We start from the raw sequence: 22,112 nt of genomic DNA on the forward strand, positions 1-22,112 counted from the left end.
TGCTTCTCAATATCCCTCCTAGATAGGAGGCTTCCTGAGGAGTCATAAGCGAGGATACACAGGTGCATCCTACGCGGAACTGTTATATTGACTCATATTGACTTATATTGACTGTTAAACGTGACGCACGTGTCAATTCTCCTCCCCCTTCACATCGGTCACAATCATTTTAATTTATACTTTACCTTTGCAGTTTATATAAACCACACATCTCAGATATTTAAACAGTATAGTCTATCTTTATTATTATATATTATGAATTTATTAAATAACCAAACTTCAACAACATAAGGGCAGATCCTTTTAGCGCTGCTGATGACACTGTGGAGTGACGCTCGAGTGATCAAGAATTCCAATGGATATAAAAAAGCTTTTATTCGATTCCTCTGTCCTCCTTTCCTTTCCTCGCTTCCTTCCCTCACGTCCTACAGGGGGTGGAGCTGAGACGCAAGGAAAGGAAACGAGGATGCACAAATAAGAAATGAGAAGCACACTGTGTGCGTGCAGGAGCCTTGGTAAGAAGAGGAGGGGGTAGGCCTACTATATTTTATTATGAGGTGGTCCACGAAAATTCTTATTAGGCTACAAATAGTGGTCCACACACAAAAAAAGTTTGAAAACCCTTGGCTTAAGGCCTAAAATGCACCAGAATGCAGGAAATCACATCTACGAAATAAAACAAATTTAGGGGGAAGGACAACCAGACACCCTGGAACACACAGCTCCACCTACAATATTTTTCACAAGCCGTCACTGCCACTGAAGGGCTGTTGCATCAAATGAGCGAGTCGCGGATCCCCGAGGGCTCTTTGGCTTTAAATCAAATTACGTGCAGTTGCCAACAGTTACGTGGATCTTTGGCACATGGAGGTTTTGTTTACATCTTGATGTAGGCTATCGGATTTTGCATGTTAATTTTTCGTACCTCTGTACAGAATAGGCTATAGCCATCCTAGTCTACAGTAGAACGTTTCCATATCGCAAAGGTAGGCCTGCTGTTACTATATTTCATCTATTTTTCTATTTTAATTTATAACGTTAGGCTTAATGATCATCACCAGGGATAATTCTGCAATTTTGTTGACTTAATTGGTCAAGTCAAATAAAAATAAGATGGATTGCAACTAATGTTCACAGCGTAATGAAACGTGTTGAACTTTTTATGTAGGCTTAAATAAATATAGATTAATGACAAATAATTAGGCCAAGTGTGATTTGTTAGTATTGTTAGAATTGTTAGTGTTGCGGATTTCCCTTAAAAAAGATTTTTACCACCTCACACTTATGACGATAGGTATCATTATAGCCTAAATGCATCAAAACCTTGCCTATGGAAGCTTGTTTCCGCTACAGAATGAAAAATAAAAAAAAAGGTAAATGCAACTTTTTATCTCACAATTCTTACCTTTTTTTCTCACAATTGCGAATTTTCATCTGGAAATTCTCGCTTTAATTCTCCGAATCGTGAAATATAAAGTGGGCTAGGCTACAATTGGCATTGCGAGAATTGCGAGATATAGCTAAAGTCAGAATTGCGTGATATAAAGTCACAATTGCTTGTTATGAAGTCAGAATTGCGATAATGTCAGAATTGCGTGATATAAAGTCGCAATTGCGTGTTATAAAGTCAAAATTGCGATATAGGCTATAAGTCAGAATTGATTTGCCTGTAGCCTAAAGTCGCAACAGCGTGTTATAAAGTCAGAAATGTATGATATAGGCTAAATTCAAAATTGCGTGTTCTAAAGTCAAAATTGTAGGCTAAGATATAAACTATTCTGAGAGGGAAAAAAGTTAGTACCCCCCCCCCCCCCCCCTTGAATTGGCCTGATAACTCGCAATTGCAAGTTTCTATCTTACAATTCTGAGGAAAAGATGTCGAGATATAAACTCACAATTATGTGTTATAAAGACAAGCTTCCATAATAACGAACTATAACGAACACTACCGAAACTATTTTTTTACAGCATTTACTAACTTTTCTAGCTGTTGATAGCCTACAAATGTTCATGTTAGTTCACAGTAGGCCTATTAATTAATGTTAACACATATATATATTTTTAAAAACACTTGTAGCCTAGTTAATGTTAAGATTAACATTATTAATAAATGTTGTAGACGTGTTGTTAATTGTTATTTCATATTAATATTTAATGTTAATATGAAATAACAATTCCATTGTTACGACAGACCCCAAAAGCACTCGAATTCAATATTAAACAATAGCCTAAGAAATATTAAATGAAACCTTATTGTAAAGTGATACTGAGAAATATGTTTTAAATCTACTTTTATAGGCTGCCTACATGTATTCGTTTTCGTGCATTTTTTTAATCCAAATAGCTACAGTTTTCTACAAATTAATTAAGTTGAAATGTGACTTTTACTATCAAGTAAAAAAAAAAATACTTGAGTTAGAATTGAATTGATTGTTTAGATACTCTGATCTGAACAAAACGGCCTCATGGTCACATGACAACAAAATATATAGCCTACAGATATCCTGGTTACAAACTGTTTATACATAAACAAATATAATTATTGTTTATTGTGTTGTTTGTAACAAATAATCATAATGATAAAAATAACTTGAGCCACACATTTTCTTTTCTTTTTCTTTTTTTGGAAAGGTTAGCCTACAGACATTTAAACCACCTACACATTTTGATCCCGAAATGATCGAAAAAAAAATATTTTTCTTCTTAAAAAAACATTTCTAGGCCTATGTCTAAATCTCTTGAATAGTCTAGCAGTAACAATAACATAAACCACTGTAGAATCCATGAGAGAACAGTGTCTTCAGGAAGTTGTTCTGGTAACACTTTACGGTAAAGGTAGGCTATGAATCATGCATGAAAATCGACAGACCCCAAAAGCACTCGAATTCTGTTGACATTCAATACAGTAGTCATCATTAACTAAGCTTAATCTTTTAATGACTTCATCATGTGTGTGGGCCCTCAACTAAAATGATGATTTGGTTCTTTGAAACAATGATGAACAATGTGTTTTCATAATGATCTGAGTTATCCAGCATGTTCATATACCCAGATGGCACCTTGACATCAATTTGACATCAACAAATAGGTCAAGATTTTGATCACCATATGACAAGTATGAATATGCATATTTTCATTATATTTTGCAATAATTTCCCTGTGATTGTAAAGAGGTCCAACAAAGGTATCAATCTGACTTTTTTTTTTCTTGTCCCTCTCAGGTCAATATCATTGACACTTCGATGTTGATTTGATGTGAGGAAATAAGACGTCCAAATGATGTGAAATTTAAGTTTTTTTTCCCCATTTTATTTATTAGGCTACTCAGTGTAAATCAATGAGATGCATTTTCAACATCTAAAAGACTTAGCCTGAATGATCTTGAAAATTGTAGGCTAGGTCTATAGCCTATTTTGCATGTGTGTTATTATTTATTTAAATCCTAGCATGTTTAAATTTAGTTAACGTTTAAAATGACAGCATATACTATATAAGGGCAATTTAATCTGATTTTGAAGCTGATATTTAAAATAATCATCATGGACAACAAATAGACTAAAAAACTACGTCACATCCTGGCCATACTCTCAGTCACACCAAAGAACGTATATTGACAAGAAGTGAAAGCCAATAGAACGTTCCATTGCAACACCAGCGCCCAGCAGCAGCCATACGCTTCCGCCATTTCGGGGTGAAAGCGACTCGGCAGTCATATAATATAGGCTACATATATTTAGTCCAGTGCAGAGATCATTTTTAGGTTGAAATAATTAGGCTAGGTGATTATTTAACTCACAACAGTAAACTTTATAGCAGTTAAAAAAGAAGTTGCTACTTTACCGGGCTTTTACCCCCACGACAGGGAAGTTTGAGGATTTAATTCATTATATTACTCTCCACATTAAGTGTGTCAGGTAAGAGAATAAAGTGATATCAGTTCATAAAGTTATAATAACATAGACCGTTTCCCTGGAGGTACACATAACGTTACCTACAAAAATAAGTTATCAATGAAACAAATTAATTCAGCAAATAAATGTTGTACTAAAATGTAAATGTTTGACAATAAATATATAACAGCAATAGAATAGCTTTACAGTAAACAGTTTTTATTTTTATTTTTTTTTGCAGTAGCCTACTGGCCTATCTTATATTAATGACGCAAGACCATGTAAAAAAAAAAAAAAAAAAAAAAAAAACAGCCAATGACCAATGTGGCAATTAGTTATAGGATAACGGACACAGCGCATCAATGATCATCATGTTTGGAGCATGATGCAGGGGATTAAAACGTCCAAAATATATTTCAGGCCTAGTGGAGTTGGTAACTAATAATAGTAGTACAAAGTGTAAAGTTGCATACAATGGAAATACTCCCTAATGCAAGAAAAAACTACCTAAAAAACTGTTATCTGTGCAGTTGTCCAGTAACTCTAGTTGGAATTTTCACCCCGATATGGCCGCCGCGCTACCGAAGCGCCATCTAGTGGCTGTTACCAAAAAAGCATCAGAGTTTCGCCTCTTGTCCTTCTATACTCTTTGGTCACACTCAGTGACTCACGTCACTATCTGCTTAACTTCTACAGATCGCTCAATTGCGCAAAATTCTTCACTTCCAATTCCTGGTAAATTACCAGCTAGCATGCTATTGTTGTTGTTATGTTAATACGCCATCTTATACACAGGCTACTTAAATGGCTATTGTTTTCAGCGAGCTAACTTAACTTTAGTTTAACTGTAAAGTTTACATTCTGGTATGATGGAAGACGTGTTTTTGTATTACTGTCTGCCATATGATTTTAACTGTGGTGCGTGCGTGCGTGCGTGCGTGTGTATGTGTGTGTGTGTGTCGTAACGGTCTGCATTCTGTGATGCCAGCGTTAGTGGAAATGATAGCACATTTCAAAAGCAGGGAGATTCCGTTCTAAATATATCCATTCCGCCTTGTTACAGACTGGCCTGTTTAGCTTAGATTCTCTGCCCGAACTTGATCCGACCCAGGGCATAATCTTTTAAGGACTTCATCATGTGTTATGGAGCTAGGATTGTGTCTTTATTATATGCGAGAAATTAAATGATCTGAGAGAAAGAAAAATGTTTGAGAGAAAAAGGTTTTTAAATTATTTCTGAGAAAAAAAACTCTCTCAAAATACTTTGGAAAAAATCTTAAATATATATATTTTTGATAACCTGAGTGAAAACTTTCTCTAAAAAATAGTGTTTCTCTCAAAACGCTTTTCTTTGCTCTCGTTGCAATTTCTTGCTCTCCAGTCAGGATTTTGCTTTGTGCATTCTATTCATTGATATTAATCTATTAGTAGCTTCTTTTCCAGTGCATGCAAAGTGTATGTATTAAAAAGTGGATCTAAAATATGGATTCTGGGGTGGGGCCACGTTCCTATTAGCCAGTCGGGTGAGCATCGTCTTGTCTTGGGAGTTGAACTCATAGAGAGGTCGAACTGAATCATTACACTATTGTTGTGGGATTCATATGCATTTTCCACATCGGCTTTTGGTATTTACCATAATTAGGCTACCATAGCAAATGAACGCAGCATCACTCTGTGTGAGTAGGTTGCTGGAGAAATACATTATTTGCGATACTCCTGCAAACTAGAAATATCTATGAATAAAACATAAAAACTAATACATTTTAATTAATCTGTTGCAGAAAAGCAACAAGAACAACTAAATCAAAATAAAAGTGATTTACAGACCACCAGGGTGGGAAATTAACTTTTTTGCCAACCTGCCAATTTATTTATTGGTGGATGCCCAATTTTACCAGCCACTTTTTCCGTAATTCAAATTTATAAAAGAAAGTACACTGGCATATTTTGAATTGCTTCAAACATTTTTTTATTATTAATACAAAATAAATACATATTAAATCAATAAAAAGTGATGTGAAAAAAAGTCACTTTAGTCTTCTTCAGAGTCATCATCATCTTCAGATGTATTCTTCTCATCTTCAAGTTGACTCTTCTTGGCTCCCTTTTCCATGAAATCTTGCCTCCTCGCTCTGATGCTGGCCTGATGTCACAGGGAACTGTGACTTTGATGACATTGACATCCATTATAAATATGTCATTCATTTTACCCATTTAACCTGTTAAGCAGCAACCGCAATTTAAAAAAAAAAATCAAAAGAAATGGCATACCCAAACTGAAACAGATAAAGTTCATGAATCCTTTGTACTAAAAGCACAAGTATGATCTCATTTGAAAGCTGACACCTGTCAGTTTATTGTAAATTTAGAGTAAATAAGTCACATTGAAAAAAGTTTTGTAAAGTTATTAAAAAATTATTTTTATGAAACATCTTCATGAAAATAAAATTGAAGTTGGCATTATCAATCTAGAAATGCACTGCAGCTAAAGCCACATGCCTGACCATGTTATATTTAAGATTTGAAGATGATAAGTGTAGGAGCCATATGGCGCTTTTCCACTGCATAGTACGGTACGGTTCGGGTCAGTAGAACTGTAAGAAGAAAAAAAACTGCAGGTAGTCTTTGATTGTGGAGTGATGTTTCAGGGGACATCGTTGAACTCACAGCTTCTTCAGGGACCAGATTTCACGAACTTGTTAGTGGGAGTGCTTACACGATTCCGTAAAGAACCTGTAGTGCTCATGGGAGATATTGAGGCCATGTATCATCAGGTCCGAGTGCCGGCTGAAGACTCTACTCTGATCTGTTAAGGTTCATGTGGTGGCCTGATGGAGATTGCAGTCGAGAGCTGGTGGAGTATAGAATGGCGGTACACCTTTTTGGTGCTACTTCCTATCCTAGTTGTGCCTGTTTCGCCTTGAGGAAGTGTGCTGAAGACAATCAAAGGTGCTTTAGTTTTAATGCAGTTAACACGATCTTGCATCATTTCTATGTTGATGATTGTTTGGTGTCCTGGCTCTGAAGCAGTTTTCTACGTCGAGAGCTTAGTGCCTTGTTTGCAGAAGGTGGGTTTAAGCTCACAAAATGGGTTAGCAACCGGCGCACTGTTCTCGCTACTATTCCTCAGGATGAGCGCGCTAAGGAGGTGAAAGATTTGGATTTGAATAGTGACGCTCTGCCCGTAGAGTATGTCTTGGGTGTACAGTGGTGTGTCCAATCTGACTCATTCAAGTTTAAAATCACACTCAAAACTCATCCACTTACAAGAAGAGGAATCTTGGGAAGTTTGGGATGGGATGAACCTTTGCCCTCTTCAGTGACTAAAGAATGGACAGCTTGGCTGGAAGAGCTTGAAAGTTGGGAAGTTAAGTAGCTCCTCTAAAACTTGTCACCATTCCTCGGATGGAGCTGACTGCTGCGGTGATGGCTAGCAGAATGGACAAGTTGTGGAGGAAGGTCTGCACTTCTGTTCTGAACTTTATTAACAACGAGACGTCCAGATTTAAAATCTTCGTATAAAACAGAGTGTCTGAAATATTGAAAGACACCCAAAGTACTCGTGTTATTTAATTACATTCCAAATATGTTTTATCAATCATTTTTTTTTTTAATACAGATGTGTTTTTATATATTGTTTTAATTAAAATGAAAACACATAATATGGCACTGTCAGAGAGTTTATTCACCCATATGTATACACATAAAACATGATATTAGTTGTAAAATCAAACATTTTAAAAGAGAACAATTCGTCCCTGTTGTTTAAACCAATGAGCATTAAGCAAGTCGTTTCCCATCGTGCTTTTTTCCCCAGCGCAGTCAGTGGAGAGCAACTGCGCGCGTCTGCAAAATCCGACATGTGCGCCTTGCGCCCGCGAGAGTTTTTTTTGACATACGTCGGCATGACATCAGAGCCAGGCGGACTGCTCTCTCGGACACATTTCTAACCGGCATGCATCTCTCGCTGATCACCGGTGATCAGTTCTACACAAATTTTGCTCATCTCAAAAAAGCCTAATGATTCGACTCCCAAGAGACGATGCTCACCGACTGGCCAATAGGAACTTGGCACCGCCCATGACACAATTTTTAAAGAGAAAGCAGAATCTTGACTCGAGAGTGTTCTTTCTGATAGAAAAAAAAGCTCAAATATATGTTTTTTGCTAAGTAAAACAAAAAAGTTTGCTTTTTCTCAAAAATAATTTTAAAAATTATATATATTTTTTTATATTCTATGAGAACACTTTCTCTCAACTTTTTTAGTCTCAAATATTATTATTGTTTGCAATTGGTATGAACTTTTTCTCAAATATTTTTTTTCTCTCATGAAATGCTTTTTTGCTATCAGTCTGATACCTTTTTCTCTCAAACATTTTTTTTCTCAGATCATTTAATTTCTTGCAAATAATAAAGACCCTAGCTCCATACCCCCCCCCCCCCCCCCCCCCACTTACACACATATTAATTGTAGAATAATATATTTTCAGCAAAATTATTTTTTTTTTACCAAAGTGGGACTAGAGGGGCTCCGTAACAGGCAGAAAACACACCCTGTCAAAAAAAGTTCACAGAGACGAGGCAGAGCAGAAAAAAAAAGAAAAAAAAATCTCACAGACGGAGAGGCAGAAAGCGAAAGCACATCCTGTCAAAAAATAAATTCACAGAGATGAAGAGGCAGAAAGCTTTTTTCTTTATTTTACAAAATCAAAATATTTTATTTTGATTGTTATGTTTTTACTTCAAAGTGGAGTGTAAAAAGTAGACATTTAACAGTTCCACATTTCTTAAGTCTGTATGATAAAAAATAACGGAGTATTTTAAGTCTATTTTGCTGTTGTGAAAAAATAGTGAAAAAAAAAGTTTTAGAAGAGTGCGTAAATTGAGTTCCTTTTTCTGTCTTTGGGCTGTATCTGAAAGTGAAAATCTGCCCCTTTCTGAAAGTATAACTACAACACCACACCGGATCTAGCTAGACCAAAACAACAGGCACACCGCACACATGTTTCCGCTTGGCCAAAGAGCTGGGTTTAACGTTACATTTTTAATTGATGACGAGCACAAGACGCCGAAATGTATGCCAATAAGATTCTGAATGGAAAGTTTACTTTTAAAGAGTTACCAAATGGTTCAATTGACAAGACCAAAGTGATCTGTTCTGTCATTAGCTAACAGCGAGCCGGGCCGAGCTAGTGGCCTCGGGCCTCAAACACCGGGCTTGCGTTTCCACTGCCGGGCCAGTAGCCCCACAGCGCTGCCCCAGACCCCACCCCTAACACGCCTTTCAGGATCAAACGTCATAAAACCCAAGCCATTTCAGCGGGTATTATGAATTAATTTATTTTTTAAATTAGGAAGATAGCATGTATATTAACTCACCTGCCGTAGTGGCTGCAATAGTGTCCCGAGACCAGTACAGGCGATTCTCCATTTCAAGCAGCGATTTTTTGCGCGATATAACAAGTAGGGCTGCGGGCACGTTTTCAAGTTCATTAATCGTTAACCGAGGCCCATCGGTTAATACTCGGTACATAGTGTGCGCGCCGCAACCTCGAGATACAGAGTAAATTTTTAACACCTTTAATAACTGATTGGACCCCATTTGAAACGAAATTAATTTATAGAAATAAAACGCAGCAAGTACGGAGCAGTTAAAGCCCCATTTCCATCACCCTTCAAACTGAAATTGCCAATTGAAAATAAGCAAAACATCCATTTCACAACAAATCAGAGCACTGCGCACAGATAATTTGGATCGCAAGCTTCTTGCGGGCTATCATTTTTAATAACAATTTCAGTGTCTCTCGCGAGAACTCCGGTCGTGATCTTGCGTTATTATCTCCTTATCACTCCTTGCGGGTTGTGAAATGTAGTTTTCGGACCAGACCAAAGTTGTTGGCGATTCTGTCTTTTGTAAAGTCAGTGTGAAAGCTCCTGTCGCCGATCCATCGTGCAATGATGTGCAGACACCAGCAACCGAATGCTGCCCCAGATAGTCGTGCAGTGTGAAAAGAATAGTGACCTGACTACTTTGAAAATTGTGCTGTGTGAACTTGTCACAAGAGTTTGTTTGTTTGTTTTTTTTAAATTTTGCTTTTAAAACATTTTTTAGTTTTTGACATTTTTTTTGTTGTTTTCTTTCTACAGATGGGAAAATGTTGGACTATGGCAATTCTTTCACTCTCATGTATTTTCACTGTTGGCATTGGCATGCTGGTTTTAGTGTACATGGACAGTACAAATTATATACACTACCATCCTCCAAAAATAGCTTCTCCAAGAAATAATAAAATAAAAATCCCAGAGGCTTCGAATTCGATAATGCCCATCAATGGCTCAAAGCATTTCATGGTGTCTGCGTTTATCGACCACAGACTGGACGGGGTCATTCGAGTCATCAGCATAATCAACAGAAACAGTCTTCAGCCGCTTTACTGTGTTTACTGCAGCACTGTACATGACTGCAGAACTGTTCAGGCAGATGTCCAGATACACACAGACCATTTTAGCTTTCCGTATGGTGCCTCAGATGTGATTTGTAAAGGTAAACACACGCAAGATGCAACACATGTCCTCATAACAACTGATGAGAAAGATTCAGTTGACTCCAAGATGGAGTATCTGCCAATTCGAAATAAGGTGGCAAGAGAGACTTTCAAGTTTAACTTCACGATTTGTATCTCCAACCTTTTTGGCGACTACAACAATGTACTGCAGTTTGCTCAAACTATAGAGATGTACAAGCTTCTGGGTGTACAGCATCTAGTCATCTATGAAACGAAATGTGGACCAGACCTGAAAAAACTCTTAAAACATTATGAAACAGAAGGGATACTGGAGATTGTTTCATGGCCTATCGACAAGTTTCTAAACCCGTCCTCAGGCTGGAACATCAATACGCACAAGGGTGATATCCAATATTATGGTCAGTTAGTAACACTCAACGAGTGCATTTACAGGCACATGTATCAATCCAGGTACGTTCTCCTGAATGATATTGATGAGATCATCATGCCGTACAAACACAGCAATTTACCACTTCTTATGGAGGATCTTCAGTCTGCTCATCCCAATGTTGGGGTGTTCCTCATAGAGAACCACATATTCCCCAAAACACAGTTTGAGGACAGTGGGAAGTTCAAACGAGCAGAATGGAATAATATTCCAGGTGTCAATATCATGGAGCACATTTACAGAGAACCTGATCGAAAGAACATTTTTAATCCCACAAAGATTATTGTCAACCCAAGGAAGGTGCAGCAAACCTCAGTGCATTCTATTTTGAAAGAAACTGGAGGTTGTTACCGTGTACCGTTTGATGTATGTAGGATTGTTCATGTGAGAGTCCCACTGCAGGGGCATCTTACCAAAGACCAACTGTTTGTAGACAAAAGAGTCTGGGATTTTGACCAAGAACTGATACCGAACATTGACCAGACATTGAAGCTTTCTGGTCTCCTGAATGTTTCCAGACAAAATTTCTCTACTAATGTAAATAAAGCCTAAACTGTATTGAAATGTTATATTTTCAAATAGGCCTAACTGTAGGCCTTGACATTTTCTCTTAAAATGAACCCAGTCATATGATGACAGAAACATTTTTTTTTTCATTGTAGCTACTCATGGTGAAGCAAGTTAGTAAAATATATGTTTATAGCAACTTACCCCATAAAACACGTTTTTTTTTTGCTGCCTGCCCAATACAAGAGTGTGTTCAAAGGCGTGTTTGTGACAAATTACTTATTCTGCAAAATAAAATAGTGACTGCGATACGAAAGATTATTGTATTTACACTATGTGTAGTATATGTCAAATATTTTTACAACAAGATGTGAACAAAAGTTTCTATGCATCAATAAATAAATATTAAGTAGATACACATTGTTATTACTATTATACATGTCACAGGCCGGGGCGGCAACCAGACCTTGAACGCCCCCTTTCAAAGTGCACCACCCTGAGGGAGCCTGACCAGAGGAACACCACAGACAGGACAACGTGATAAAAAATAAAGATGAGTTACTTTATGAGGTTAAAATACTTTCTCTATAAAGGGCATAATCTTTCTCTTCTTTATCCCACAAGGTCCAAAGGATATAGCAGCTGCGGAGAGAAGAGCTCTCACTTGCGTCGACAATGGTAATGTATCCCACAGCGAATCTTTTGGACAGACTGTACAGAGCACCCCGACCTGTGACACATATATATGTATATATATATATATATATATATATATATATATATATATATATATGTATATACAGTATATACTGTATACTGTATATATATACACATACATGCTGGAAATCACCCTAATCAGAACTGTTTCTATACAAAGGCAGAAAGAAAAAAAAAAGTCTGCTTCTGTAAAAAGTGGCAACATGTTGAATATTTACAATTTGTATGTGAATATGTGGTAAAATTAATGTTGAATGAGTAGGTCTTTAGTAGATTTTGCAAATGTGCTTCAAGTGGATTTTTCTGGTTCATAAACAACATTGGAAAAATATAGCCTGCAAGATATATCTTTTGCACATTCTTGTTTCTTGTGATCTTAACTCTTTCATCACAAGGCCTGTGCTGAAGCTTGTAATTAATTTATGTAGAGAAATAAAATGCTAATGTGCTTATATATGACTTTTGTTTTGCAATATTTTTTTTTCCACCCATGCATGAGTTGGATTAAATAATTAAGGGAAAGCAACCACCAAGACCCCATTGATGGGCACTCCTTCAGCACTTCAGCACAACCCTTCTCTAAAGCAGGAATATCCTAACATATTTTGTGCAATGATTAAAAAGAGATGATGTTTAGTAATGGGTCTGCTTGACTAAAATATTTTTAAAAATAATTTCATAATCTACATTTTAGTTTCAAGGAATCATGAGCAGAAAGAACGCAACCATATTCATGTTCACATACACATCACAAACACTTGCAGTGATTCACACGCACGCACACTCGTTTACATATAAGAGTACACTCATTAATGTACAAGAGCATACCAATACAACATATGACAAATATTGCTAGGTAAATACTTCTTCTAAACATACCAGTAATTCATTTTGATGCAAGAAATCAGCCGGTGATCATGTAACGCTGACACTGAAGTCTAATCAAAATGTCAGAATTTTTTTTCTCTCTTTTTTTCTTCTGCTTATTTTTGCAGCAGATGCATTATTAACATCACGAAAATGCAGAAATAACTGCACAACAGTGAAAACAAAAGAGTCCAGTCAAGATTTAAAATGTTTTTCAAATAATAGTAATATTAAAAGGTGCAATGTTTTTTTATTATCTTAAGGATAATTTATGAATCCAACATTCCACTCCACAACAGGGCACATAAATAGGTGGGAATTGAGTTCATTTACAAATGCTTCTCCTATGTCCCATAAAGCAACAGTACATCAGGGCCTGAGTATGCAATCTCGCACACTCAGTAGGGGTATTTAGATATGGAGATGTAGATAATAAAGATACTCTGGTAGGTTATGCGCCCCTGGTCTGACAGCGTAGTGGCTTGTACTCGGAGTCGCACCAGGCCAGGCCAGTCTAAAGGCTTCACTGTGAAAATGATGCCTCTTCCTGCTTCGTCCTTGATGCCAAATGGCCTCACTCCATTTTCTTCTCCTTGCTCCAGGATAGTGAAGGATGTGTGGTCTTGGAGAACGCCTGACTCAGAGAAAGCTGACAGACGGGCCACGTTGTGGTGAGCTGGTATGCCCAGAGGAAGAGTGAGGAGCTTATACTGGAGCAGAGGAAAAGAGCCAGCGGAGCCACAGTCCAGTCTGGAAGTGCAAGGTCTGTAGCAGGTGCTGGGGTCAAAGCAAGACAGCAAATGGTCAATATCCATGATAAAAAAAGGGAAGTCATTTGGCAAGTATTGCTTCTTTTTGTATTCGTGGTCGGTTTAAATATAGGTTTAAAAACATTTACTATTTTTAAGGAAAACTTAACTGTCTGTGACTAGTGTATACAACCATTACCGGTACTTAAAAAGATTTTTCAACATTTTCACATTTTTAATGAATTATTAGATCAGTTTTTTGGGGAACCACTATTACTGCTACTATTAACTTCTACTACAGTGACAAATCGAAAAGGCAATTATGGATGAATGATTATAGATTTGGACTTTTTGACAGGAAGGCAGCGAAGGGTCAGGGTAATGAAGACTTATTGAACATTTTATACATGTATATAGTGTACATTTGTTCAACTTTAAAATAATTTAATTCTAACTCAATGCTAATTCCCACTGTTAGCAAATGGTACCATGTAAATCAACTTCTGCCCCAGTAAGTCTGGGAGGGTGATCACAGAAAATTTCCACTGTGAACGTTTAAGTTGTTTAAATATGAAATGAGGTCTGGCTATATAATGAAATGCAACTAGAGATCAGGGCCTTTTCTGTATTTCAGATGAGCCCATGAGGCTGGAGTCCGCGAGACTTTCAGCTTCACGTAGCCTATTTCCTAATGTCGGGTTCGTCTTCTATTTATTCCAGAATATTTCATGTTTTGTATTGATTATATTTGAACTGTTGTTAAATTTACCTGACATTTGATGATTCTAACTGACTTTGATATTATTTCATTACAGTTAAAAGGAATTAGTCAAACTTTCGCTTATATTTAATGATGCACGGATATCCTTCTCATTTAAGGGGTCAGATCAAATAACGAGAGAATATATATGAAAAATGTATTGCATTAAATCAAAATACTTTGCCACGAGAAAAGACCGCTGATCGGATGCCGGATATTTGGCCGATCCTTGATCCCCGGGCTTTACATTACATTACAAACAGTTCTCACCCTGGATTGCGTCCTCTTTGGTAGCTGGTGGGGCAGGGTGTGTCAAGACACTGGTAACCCCCCCGTGTGTTAAAGCACATTTGGTTTGGTCCACACTGGACACCTTGCACCGCGCACTCATCAACATCTGCAAGGAAATGAGATTTTCAGACTGTTTATAGCATGTAAAAAGAGTTTACGAAAGCCATCATTTATCAGTATCATCAATCATAAAAAAAACTCACCTTTGCATGTTCGGCCATTGGATAATAGTTGGTATCCTGGCGGACAGGTGCACTGGTAGCTTCCTATTGTGTTTCTGCACTCATGCTGGCAAGGCTTTCTAAATGCACATTCATCGATATCTTTTAAAAAGATTAAAACAAAAAATCTGTTAAATTACAGTCTTAAATATATGATTTAAAAATGAAGCATAAATAAAACAACAAAATTAAATTAAATAAATAAAACAAAATAAAAGTCATTATGTTACACACCTATGCAAGTCCCATCCTTGCTGGTATATCCAACTGGGCATTCATGCCTGGGACGACGTGAAGATCCGAGGTGCTCCGGTAAGACTGAGAGGCGAGTGAGGTAAGGTCTCTCTAAAGTGGATACCAGCTGGGGCCGCAGCCTGGCTTGTACCCGAGTACTGTTGGTAAAGATGTGCCCTCTCTCAAGTCCAGCACAAGAGCGACCATCACCCAGAAGGACAGTCCCCGGAGGGCACAGACAGCGGAAGCTGCCTGGAACATTACGACACTGAAAAGCACAAGGGCTGGGCACCTGCGCACATTCGTCAATATCTGCAAAGCCAAAAATAACTTGAATTAGTCTTACTTCAACAAAGCTAGACATTTACTGTACATGTTAGTTTACATAGTTTAACTGTGAGTGTCAGCCAATTCACTGACTTCCACTTGTTTGGTAATATCACATTGCACTGTCAATGTATATGTGTGGCATTCCTTGATTATGTTTATGAACTTCACCTAAGCATGGTCGACCCAAGCCTTGAGAGCGGTAGCCTCGAGGACAAACGCATCCATACCCACCGATCGTGTTCTGGCAGATTTGACTGTAACGACACATGTGACTGCCATCCTGGCATTCGTCTATGTCTGCGAGCAACAGAAAGGCATGTCTCATTTCAAATCTTGCCATTGGTTAACGTAACAGGGTTTTAATAGTGTGACTTCTTACCCACACACACTCCATTTTCTGCTGTGTTCATGCCAGCTGGGCAGCTGTCAAAACACTGATATCCTCCATCTGTGTTTCGGCACTGCTGGTGTGCTGGACACACGTTCCTCAAACACTCGTTTATATCTGATTATAAACAAGCGTAAATTATTTCAAGCAAAAAACAAGCTTACTAAGCTACATTGTTGATTCTGTTGATGCTCAATATTGCCTATATCTTCCAAAACATCTATGTATGTGTATTCATTTGAATTTCTGGTTGCACTATTTCAATTGTCCATTTTAGACATTCTACTTGCAATAAGTAACTTTTCAACTACAGTACATGTCAGCTAACTCTCAGAGTAGTAGACTGTAGGTGTTGGGGTTAGGCTTAGTAGAATAAGATGACATGTATTTGCAAAGTTACTTATTGTCAGTCTGTTGGGGGAGCATCAAAATAAAGTGTTAGAAAATAGAAAATATATTTAAAGAGATAGTTTACCCCCCAACACAATTCTGTCATCATTTATTAAGCTTTTAATTTCATGTTTTATAGAATTAGAGGAGTAAATGATGACTGAATGAATTTTCAATTTTGGGTGAACTGTCCCTAGTACTTTAAATTTGATGTACAATTTTAAAATCAGAATTGAATAATATTCAGCTAACAATAAAGTATAATACTGCGCATTTTACTCCAAAATTTCTCCCTCATTTAATTTATATAAAAAAGTAAGGTTTCACTGTAAATTAGCTGTACTTAATAAAAAAAAAAAAAAAAAAAAATTCTGCTGCAATGTTCTTATTATGTTCATGTATTTCAAAACCTGTTTACCACCATAGAGGTGGAATACAAGGAAGTTTAGGGTCACATTTCATGGATTTAACAACAAATCTTAACAAAAAAGTGACACTGACCCAGGCAGCGATGTCCCACCAGCTGGTATCCTGGGTGACAGGTGCAGCGGAAGGAGCCTAGAGTATTGAAACACTGCTGCTGGCATGGAGACACTGCTGATTCTTGACACTCATCCACATCTGAAGGAAAATGTCTGTCAGTAAACCTTCATCTATGGTCCCTGTGTCTAGAACAATCACTTTTACATTCAGTCTAAAGTTACAAACCTGATAATATTCAGTTTCATAGTGGAAAACTCAATGAATGTTCAACTCATTGTTGACTTGAACAGTAAATAAATGTAATAAATTCTCCATCCATTAAACATGCTGGGAGTATGAACCAAATGCTTATAGACCATTTTGCAAGATGTAAACAACACTGGTCGAGAAGCACTTCCTGTTTCAGTTTTTTAACACTACACAAAAGCTGGGATAAAATACAACCAATAGAACATGTAAAACTGAATCAAAAAGTTAAACAACATCTTTAAGATGTTTTCTTTAAATGTGAAATAAAGAAAACAGTTACAAACTGAAACAGGAAGTGTTTCTGGACCAGTGTTGTTTACATCTAGCAAAATGGTCTATACATATAAAATGATAGTAGTCAAGTTAACCTTCACAGCTGGTGCCAACTAAACTGGGTTTGAAGCCTAGGCCACACTTGGCTTGACAGCGATACGTCCCAATGGTGTTCACACACTGCTGGTTGGGGTGACACAAGTGGGAACCTTGGCTGCATTCGTCAATATCTGAATCCAAACAAAATAACTCATAAACTCATAGTACATAAATGTTCTATTTAAAAAAAATAAAAAGACATTCCAGTTTATTTGGCTGCTATCATCTAGGAACCTTTTAACTTTATTCATCTAGGAACCTTTTCTGCTATCATCTAGGAACCTTTTAACTTTATTATGGATAGTGCCATCAAAATACTGAGTTTAAGTTAAGCTAAACAGACAGTTACAGATGCTTATTTTGTGCTGAACTGAAACATCTCCTATAACAGACAAATGTGAATTTGACAAAGTCTAATATAAATTGGAGAATTAATGACTAACATGGATCTGACCTTGGCAGGTATTTGACTCGGTAGAAATGGTGAATCCAGACGGACACGCACAGGAGAAACCGCCCATGATATTATTACACGAGTGTGAGCAGGGGGAGTCAACAGCACATTCATCCTCATCTAAGAAAAAAAAAATCATTCTGATCACATTCTGTAATAAGTTTTGTATTAATAGAGGTGAAGGAATGTGGACTTCTATAGCTAGTATGCAGCAGCATTTTTTGGAAACATACCGGCACAGTAAGATGCCGTGTCCAAGACAAAACCTTTTGGACATGTCTCTCCATCGCCCTCTACACAGAAATGAAACATTGATTATGTCATTTTGAATTGAGTTATATTTTATAAAAAAAGTGTATATTATGAAAACCATTTTACACAATCAAAAGAAAAGCTGTATCATGGACTGACCTGGTATGAGTAAGCTGGCAGTCATCTTGAACTCCAGGCTGAGAGTGAAAACACTGTAGGTGCCACTAATTCCTGTCAGTCTGAGGAGCTGCAGCAAGGGCCCCTGACGATTCTCTGGCCCCTCAAAAACCACAGAATGATTGCAGCGCAGGGTCATAGGAGCCCCATCCCATATGTGATTCTGTGAGGACCAGGAATAAAGCTGCCCGGAGCCTGTCTGCACATACGACTCATCGAACTCCTAATGAAAAGAAGAAAATAAAACAAAATTCATTTAACTACTAGTTAACTATCCCTTTTAAAGGCCAATTCACACTGCACAGTGTTTTAGTTTTGCTTGATCGGTGTGTTACACCTGTTGGTGTCTGTTGCTGTTGGTCAGGGAATGTTTTCACCCGAGTGAACATGTTTAATCAGTGTTTGATGGCGTCTGTTTGGGCAGTGTGAACATGTCAGTTATTTTTTATAAAATTGTAATCCAACGACCAACTTGCGTTTGTCTTTGTGGTGTGGATTGGCTTTAAAAGTGTTAATAATTACACTCGGGTATTTTATTATGACTTAGTTTTCTAACAGTATACTGTACATACACTAGTGCCAGTCGAAAGTTCAGGGTCAGTAAAAAAAAAAAAAAAATCTAGAAAAGAAGAATCTTTGAAAGAATGAAATTGATGCTTCATTTTAGCAATGTATCAAAGTTACAGTATAATATATAACATTACAAAAAGATTGTTAATAAAAAAATGTTTGTTTAGAAATTGTATATCCATTAAAAAATGTATCATGGCTTCCATAAGTCTGAAAGGGATACTCTACAAAAAAATGAAAATTCTGTCTTCATTTACTCACCCTCAAGTTGTTGCAAACCATATCTTCCTTCCTCTGAAACAACTTGAGGGTGAGTAAATGATGACAGAATTTTCATTTTTGGGTGGAGTATCCCTTTAAGCAGCACAATTTCATTATTGACAATAACACTAAATGTTTCTTTAGCACCAAATCAGCATATTAGAATGATTTCTGAAGGATCATGTGACACTGAAGACTGGAGTAATGATGCTGGAAATTCAGTTTTGCTATCACAGAAATAAATTACATTTTCAAATGTATTAAAATAGAAAACATTAGTATCTTAAATTTTAAAAACATTTCAATATTTCACAAAATAATGTTGTGCGGTTTAAATAAGTCAAATAAATGCATAAGAAAAACTCTTAAAACGGTTTTGTACCTGAATAAAGTCTGAAAATCTTACATCCGTGAGTGTGAAAGACTAACCTGAAGATTGAGATTAGAAGTCAAAAGCATAGGAGGAACAAAGCCGTTGATAACAATGTCCACTAAAAGAGTCCCCTCTGCATCCAGACCTCTGGCCACATGAGTCAGCTTTAAGACCTCTCCTGTCATTCCAAGGCAGAAGACACATTCAGAATCCAAAATGCAGTCCCCTTAGCAGTAATTCTGTCCCATACAACCACAGATATGTTAAATAGGCTCTTCAAAGTAGCATGCATGGACAACTGTAACCTGTGTCAAACTCCAGTTGAGATTCCTGTCTGAACTGCCCTTCAGTGAGGGAGAAGCCGTTCTGGGTCTCCGGTGACTGATACACAGTCGTCCAGTAAATCGGGGCAAATACGGACACCAGTACTCGCAACAAAGGACCTAAAAAAGTGTTTTATTGCATTAATGTTTATGGCAGAGAAACAACAATGTTAATTCAAAGTTGCTGAAAACCCCCTATCAATTATCCAGTTCCCTTATATGTGAATGGTCCCTGACTGGTTCGAGTCGGCACTCGGCACCGCTGCAGATTAGCACAATACCTGCACAGTACCAAGATGCCTGTAATTTTGTTTATTTACCACTAGAGTGCCAAAGGTTATGGACTGCAGCTTATATATATATAATTACTAAAAGCCAAATAACAGATTTGATTTGACTGAAGAGTGGGCATATTATTATCATAGTTTCCTAGAGAGCAAAAAAAGTAATCTGAAGTAGAAATTAGCCTAAAGTATATATCAGTGTTGAAGAAATGCAACAGTTACAGATTTTACACTACAATTTGTATTATGTGACTTATGGTAAATCAGCGAGGAGCAGACAAAAAATGCAACGTTTACAAATTTGACATTCTAAATTTAATTAAAGGTGCTCTAAGCCAGTGTTTCCCAACCCTGTTCCCAACCAACACTGCACACCTGACTCAACCCATCAGCTCATAATCAGGTGGGTTAATGAGCTGATGGGTTGAATCGGGTGTGTTTGATTAGGGAGACAAAGAAAACACGCAGTGTTGGTGTGCCGCCAGGAACAGGGTTGGGAAACACTGCTCTAAGCGATGTCCCTACCATGACTTCTTGTTGACGTTTAAAGTATTTTCAAACAAAACGGAGGCTAGATAGAACCTCCCTCCTCCTCATCTGTGCACTGACCCCGCAACCACCCCCAGGGCCTTCTTGTCAGTTATTGGCTGGAACAGTTTGTTATGTTTTATGGAGCGGGTTGCCGCAGTTTGTTGGGTTGTCTGCATAGGCTGCGTTTTTAGCTTAGCTGGTGAACGTGATTTCACCAAGTGCCACATGTTCCTGGATCAACATCTTTATTGATCCTGGATCAACTTTCCAATCAACCAATCAGATTTGAGGGACAAGTTTACAGTTTATGTCAAGCTTAGGCTTAGAACCAGGGTTAAGTACTTAAACATCAGAGTTATTCACCTTTCATTACCCACTGATTTTAGGGAAATGTTATGGGTAAGGTTAGGCTAAGGGGTAGGGATAGGGCAAGGACTACATTTTGGGACAGGAATGTTGATCCAGGACTAACAAAATATGTTGATCCAAGACCATGTCTTACTTGCCAAAATCACGGTGACCATAATAAAAAGTTTAAACCACCACACTGTTCAAAAAACAAATTGGGGATATAAAACCATTATAGAATCATTATAGGCCAATCAATGTTTTATCTAATTGATTTCAAAAATGGTGTTAAGAGTACTGAGATCAAGAATGTTGAGCCGAGCTTCTGAAAGGGTTCTAAAAATTGTTTTTCGCTTTAAATATTCAGTCCTGTTTTTTCAACTTAAATACGGCCCTGCCAATATCTGTGCACATTTTAGAGTTAACATACAAGGAGAGGGCAGGATATACCAGCCTCGAAATTCCCTCAGCCTCGGAAGCTAGGATAGACTGGTTTGTCTGAGACCAGCAATTAAAAAAACATTTTTGCTTTATGTGAACACGTACAAAAATGATTTTCAACTCTTTCAAGTGGACATTTATTGATTATAGTGCCAAGATACCCAACCGTTTCTTTTACCTTAATTCCACATATATCTGGGATAGCAAAATGATGAATTCTCATAATCTCTGATTTACTCTGATTAACAGAAAAGCCAGTGGCATGTGACATTTTTTTAAAGCCTCTAATATAATGGTGACTTGTCTTTTATCCTTCAGGGCTGTATCTATATATCACAATGACTCACAAGTTGAGTATTTGCGCTAAATCAGCAAAAATTTGGCTTACACGAACTTCTCCAGCAAAGTGAGTAAACAATAAATAACAGGTCAAATTGGCTAGTGATTTGACATTGTTACTCGCCACAGTTGATAGTGGACCACTTTCCTCAAATACGATCGACAATTAGCATACAGTTAGGATTGGTGGTATGGTTCTATTCTAAAAAAACTCTAGAGTAGTTTCTTTAAACAGAAATGTGTGGCCTGTAGTACCAACTCAAAAATGTTCTGGGACACTGTTAAGACCATGGAGAATAAGAACACCCCCTCCCAACTGCCTACTGCGCTGCGGCTAGACAACACCATCCCCACTGT

General features: G+C 37.4%; 2 protein-coding genes across 4 annotated transcripts in view; one reads left to right on the forward strand and one right to left on the reverse strand.

The window, feature by feature from the left end:
- Positions 1–697: 697 nt before the first annotated feature.
- LOC120485291 (uncharacterized) lies at positions 698–14,462 on the forward strand. 2 transcript variants are annotated; one of them, XR_016146499.1, is made up of 3 exons: positions 698–986; positions 11,799–12,029; positions 13,538–14,462. XR_016146499.1 is itself a non-coding variant. In XM_089119537.1 (2 exons), the coding sequence occupies exon 2, from the start codon at positions 10,038–10,040 to the stop codon at positions 11,394–11,396; it is 1,359 nt and encodes a 452-aa protein (XP_088975663.1). In that variant the 5' UTR covers positions 725–986; the 3' UTR covers positions 11,397–11,765. The 2 variants fall into 2 exon arrangements, 1 of the variants encoding a protein (XP_088975663.1); XM_089119537.1 differs by lacking the exons at positions 11,799–12,029; positions 13,538–14,462 and adding an exon at positions 10,038–11,765 and having other exon boundaries at positions 725–986.
- hmcn2 (hemicentin 2) overlaps positions 12,784–22,112 on the reverse strand; it is an 87,535-nt gene continuing 78,206 nt past the window's right edge. Inside the window, exons 69-81 of one of the 2 annotated variants that reach the window (XM_039680967.2) lie at positions 19,795–19,932; positions 19,546–19,667; positions 18,268–18,508; positions 18,090–18,149; positions 17,857–17,976; positions 17,399–17,533; positions 16,800–16,919; positions 15,900–16,025; positions 15,689–15,817; positions 15,191–15,502; positions 14,939–15,058; positions 14,715–14,841; positions 12,784–13,712 (exon numbers count right to left, since the gene is read on the reverse strand). In XM_039680967.2, the coding sequence (XP_039536901.2) occupies positions 13,334–13,712; positions 14,715–14,841; positions 14,939–15,058; positions 15,191–15,502; positions 15,689–15,817; positions 15,900–16,025; positions 16,800–16,919; positions 17,399–17,533; positions 17,857–17,976; positions 18,090–18,149; positions 18,268–18,508; positions 19,546–19,667; positions 19,795–19,932 (2,129 nt within the window). In that variant the 3' untranslated portion in view covers positions 12,784–13,333. The remainder of the gene's footprint in view (positions 13,713–14,714; positions 14,842–14,938; positions 15,059–15,190; positions 15,503–15,688; positions 15,818–15,899; positions 16,026–16,799; positions 16,920–17,398; positions 17,534–17,856; positions 17,977–18,089; positions 18,150–18,267; positions 18,509–19,545; positions 19,668–19,794; positions 19,933–22,112) is intronic. The other variant, XM_089119536.1, reaches the window with a different exon arrangement.

Source organism: Pimephales promelas, chromosome 14 (assembly GCF_988280905.1).
Source record: "Pimephales promelas chromosome 14, fPimPro1.hap1.1, whole genome shotgun sequence".
In the NCBI taxonomy this organism is placed as follows: Eukaryota; Metazoa; Chordata; class Actinopteri; order Cypriniformes; family Leuciscidae; genus Pimephales; species Pimephales promelas.